The 4,823-nt window shown below is 38.7% G+C and overlaps 1 protein-coding gene across 1 annotated transcript; it reads right to left on the bottom strand.

Moving 5' to 3' along the window:
* Window positions 1-1,614: 1,614 nt before the first annotated feature.
* On the bottom strand, window positions 1,615-2,931 carry LOC131225519 (3'-5' exonuclease-like). Its single transcript, XM_058221053.1, has one exon. The coding sequence runs from the start codon at window positions 2,574-2,576 to the stop codon at window positions 1,944-1,946; it is 633 nt and encodes a 210-aa protein (XP_058077036.1). The 5' UTR covers window positions 2,577-2,931; the 3' UTR covers window positions 1,615-1,943.
* Between the last annotated feature and the right edge of the window lie 1,892 nt (window positions 2,932-4,823).

The following is a 4,823-nucleotide window of genomic DNA, read 5'->3' as shown; positions in this document are numbered from 1 at the left end:
ATGTGTGGGTATATCTTAAATCATATATGTACATGGGTTAAGAGAGTGAGAGAGAGAGATTTTTTTTCTTATTTTATTTTTTTGGTGGGGGGGGGGGAGAGAGAGATCACTTCTCTCCTCTCCCCCTCCCCACATCCACACATGTGGCACCCACTGTGGGGACAGCTTTCAATGCATTGCCTAGCCTTGCTCTATAGTTAGCGTGTTGGCTCATCTCCTCTTCTTATCTAGAATAGACCTAGGAGAGAACCTTTTCAGTTGAAGGTACAGCGTCAAAAACTACGGGGCTTTGAGTGGCAGCAATTTATAGGGGTAACTTCGAACTCTGAATCTTTGATTTTGGTTTTGTAGGAACTTAATTATATCTAAATGTAGATCCTTACGGCTAAAACATTAAATCTGGACTTGTGAAAATTTTTAATTTTCAGCTGTGTTTCAAAAACTCTAACACAATGTGCTATATTGTTGTTTCTTTTGCATACTTTCTACAATTTAATTCATCACCATCATCTAAACCTTATCCCAATTGATTGGGGTTGGCTACATGAATTTTGTACTGCCATTCCACTCTATCAAAGGCCAGCCTTCAGTTAGACCATAGGCCATCAAGTTTTTTCTTACTACCTCCATCCACGCCCTTTTAGACCTTGCCATTGCCCTTTTAGAGCCTTCGATTTGTACAAACTCACTCCTAACCACAGTCCTTGCTCTCCGTTGCACATGACGAGCCTTCAATTTGTACCAACTCACTCCTAACCACAGTTCTTGCTCTCCGTTGCACATGACCAAATAATCTAACTCGACTTTACCTCATCTTATTACATTTTGGAACTACTCCTAAGTTCCCCCAATCTGTTCATTTAATAATTCCATCCTTCTTCATCTTGCCACTCATCCATCTCAACATCCTCATTTCAGCTATGAAACCTATGAACATTTTCTATAATTTAATTATTTTGATAACATTGCTATGAATATAAACTTTTAGATTAATTCTTAACTGTCGAGTAGAGTCAAGTAAAGACCCAGTTGAGCCTTTGAGTTGACCCGATCAGACTATACATCAAGTCCAATCCAGTCCTCTGGATTCTGAACTATGGTCGATGACCCTTCAATGGAGAATTTGTGATCCATGGTTCTCAGTCCTTGCAAGGCCGGGAGAGATTAAAGATTCTTCCATGAATGGTCAAATTGCAAAGACAGCATTCCCCTTTATCCTTGAACATGAAAATATTCTCATAGATCCCAAGAAAGCATAGTATTAATCAAACAAGAAGGGCAACATAAAAATTTTAAAAAAAAATGGATGAGAAAGTAACATCTGATATAACTCCTTAGCAATCAAACAGATGCAATTCAAAAATCAACCATATAGCATGTCACACAGCCATCACAATCTCAACATAAAAGAAGTAACACGTATTAAGTGAAAACTGTACATTGATGTCCAGCATTTCATTAACAGATCTGTAGAAGCTTCTTAAAGCATCATCACCCAAAAAAGATGATGAAATGGTAACAAATATACGTGGAATATGTGCGAAATCCCTCCATTGATGACCAGCATTTCATTAACAGATCTGTAGAACCTTCCTAAAGCATCATCGCCAAACAAGAGATGAAATGGTAACTCATATACGTGAAATCTGTGCGAAATATATACATTGATGTCCAACATTTCATTAACAGACATCGTCACCAAAGAAGAGATGAAATGCTACTTCCAATTGAAACCAGACATCGTCACGAAACAAGTGATCAATCCCACTTTCCCAAAAACTAACAAAACCCACGATCCAAAATTCATCAAACAGCTTATTCTAAAACTACCCAAGTGATCCAACATCATTTTCAAGATTTCAAAAAACCCACCCAAATCTAAAACTTACCAAACACAGACATGAAAAACTAACAAATAAAACTCCCCATTTTCAGAAAACCTGCTAATTCATGAGAATTAGATACTTCCCAATCTCAAACGAAAGGTGTGCATCGACGCAAGCGTATTGTACCTGTTCAAAGCTAAGCCACGAGGAGTCCCACCTGCTCATAGTAACCCGCTTCGGCTTCACCACCTCAAGGCCCAAAGTGGCACTTGCAAGATTCTTCAGCCCAGCCCTTCTCAGCTCAATGGCATCTAATTTCTCGGCAGCCATCAATCGCAGGTCCACCGGATTTGCCACGCTCAATTCATAGTCCTCCAGGAGCTTCTCCACATCCTCTTCAATCCCAACACCAACGAACCTGAAATTCTGGTCAAGGAGGAAGTTTCGGAGAGATTGGGGAATACAGTCTGCGTAGATGAGCTGGAAGATGAGGCAGCGACGGCCCACGCAGAGCTGGAGGAGGGCAACGCGGCTAGTGGCGTTGCGCTGGAAGATCGGGCGCCACTCGATGTCGAGGCCTACGATGAGATGGGCGAGGCGACGACTGTGGATGCGGTAGATGTCGGATAGCCACGATTCAACGACAGACCCGACATTGGTGACGGTGGTGATGATGGGGCAATTGAAGAAATTGACGGTGTAGATGGAGTGGGTATCAGTTGTGTCGTTTTGTTGGATGGTAATTGTCATGTTGTGGGTTTTTTTGGGGTGTTGGGTTTTTGGGAAGAGGAAGAGCTGATTGGGAGAAAGGAAGGTAAGATGGGAAGAAGAGATGCAGAGATGTGTGTGGAGGAGGGGCAAGATGGGAAGAAAATGTGAAAAGATGGGTGTTGAGGAAGAGGGGTGGAATGGGAAGAATGGGGTAAGATGGGAAGAGGAAAGGCTGAGTGGGAAAGATGGGAACGAGAGATGAAGAGATGGGTGTGAAGGAGGAGGGGCAAGATGGGAAGAAGAGGTGAAGAGATGAGTCTGAAGGAGGAGGGGTAATATGGGAAGAAGAAAATACGGACCGGGAGCGTAGAAAGGGTGTGGAAAAAGAATAGGCAGGAGCAGACCCGGAACGGAAGAAAAGAGCGAAGGGAAACGCTTGCGTACCTCGCGTTGGTAACTCTCGAGGTCAATCACACTAACGTGGGGAATGACTAAGCATGAATGAAATCCATCCCGTCCATTAGTTTTATCAACCTTTTTTTAGCCTGAAACCCAAGAACCAGGGTAATTCAACATTCAGGTGGGCCACTTCATAAAATCATATAAAAACTTTTAAATTCACATGGTATGGACCGTCTAGATTTAGAATACTGTGATTTTTTGGTAACTCTTTTATCCTGATGGGGCACATCAGACCAATATATTAGATGGTATATAAACACCAAAGTGGGCCCTACAAATAGCTAATGGTGGGTCTCAACTTTTTCTTCGGGCGTTGCTACATGAGTTCTGAATTATCAGGATTTTTGGTTTAACGGTAGAGTTGAGTCATAAAATCTGATGGACCGGTTGGATCTCGTGAAAGTTACATCCGCGTAGTGTGAGCAAGTGCTGGCGAAGGTAAGCTAGCGCAGCACAGGAGAGAAAGCTGCCGGGTTATTAATTAAAACAGCCCTTAATTGTAAATGTGATAAAGGAGATGAACTTAACATAGCTTTTAAATTCATTATTATTTTAGACTTTTTAATATTATTTAGGTTTTTTTCATGACAAAAATGTTAATATTTTGTCCATCTCTTCGTGCCGCGGTAGCTTTTTGTGATTTTTTTTAAAATATGGTATATGCCTCACTAAATCAATGATTAGGGTCACTCATTGATCAATCTTATTTATTGATTGTCATCGAACGGCTAAGAACTCGCGATAAAGTCATTAGAAAAATAGGGTTATATGTGGCTTACAATTGCATTAACTTTGTATATTAATTTCAAACTTTTTATTTAGTATAATACATCTATGACGAGTTTTTCCCTCAAAATTTAGTAGAGGATACGAAATTAAAACACGTTTCATTTGGATGGCTTGAATGTGCTTCAAGATGATTCAATAAGATTATGATGCATTCAATAGGTAGGTCCCTTGTACGTGAAAGGCCATTTAACATTTTTCCTTATTTAATTTTTTTCATTTTTTTCACAGGATGGGATCATTTGTCCGACAGGACCGTTGCCACCTTCATGGGACCCACTCTAGCGATCTTTCGGCATCATTCCTTCTATTCCAACAAGCTTATTAGCGTTTTTAAAAGAGTTTTTACTACACTCTTTGACATATAAGGTATGACGACCAAAAATAGATTTAGGTTAGGATGATGGTGGCTTTTGTGTGTTGTTTTTATTTTTTAAGTATCTATGGTAAGAGTTTGTGAAATGAAGAAAGGTGTGGTAGTTCCTTTTATAATTGTTTTTTATTAATATAAATGGTAAAAGTTTGTAAAAATGATTAATTTTATAATTGAATAATATTGTAATAGAAGAATATTGTAAAAGATGAATTTTGAAATGAAAAAATATTGCGGTGGATGAATGTGATGAATGTTATAATTGATGAATGTCATAATGGAAGAATGTTAAAATAAATGAATGGTCATAATTGTCATAACTCCATATGGGTCATGGATCCCACAAAAGTAGTCACAACTCCTTCATTATATGTCTAATTTCAATGATCTTATAGTTGTTGGAAAGGTTATTTGATGAAAATTTAAATGACTTTGGAATTACCTTATTTGGACATCATTTGGTTGCTTAAAAATGAGCCTAAAATTTATTATGGCATTTATCGCTAAATAAAATATCTAAATAGATGAACTTTAGACCAACTTTTGGGCAATCAAATGGTGTTCAAATGAAGTGATTTCAAAGTTGTTTGAAATTTTATCGAATTATATTTCCAACAAGTACAAAATCATCCAAATAAAACATGTAACGAGGGAGTTATGACCAT

The sequence above is a fragment of the Magnolia sinica genome, chromosome 14 (assembly GCF_029962835.1).
Source record: "Magnolia sinica isolate HGM2019 chromosome 14, MsV1, whole genome shotgun sequence".
In the NCBI taxonomy this organism is placed as follows: Eukaryota; Viridiplantae; Streptophyta; class Magnoliopsida; order Magnoliales; family Magnoliaceae; genus Magnolia; species Magnolia sinica.
This window is presented reverse-complemented; position numbering and strand designations above follow the sequence as displayed.

Bases quoted from the DNA above. Each gene is read 5' to 3' on its own strand.
- LOC131225519 (XM_058221053.1), bottom strand. From the start codon at position 2,576: ATGACAATTACCATCCAACAAAACGACACAACTGATACCCACTCCATC.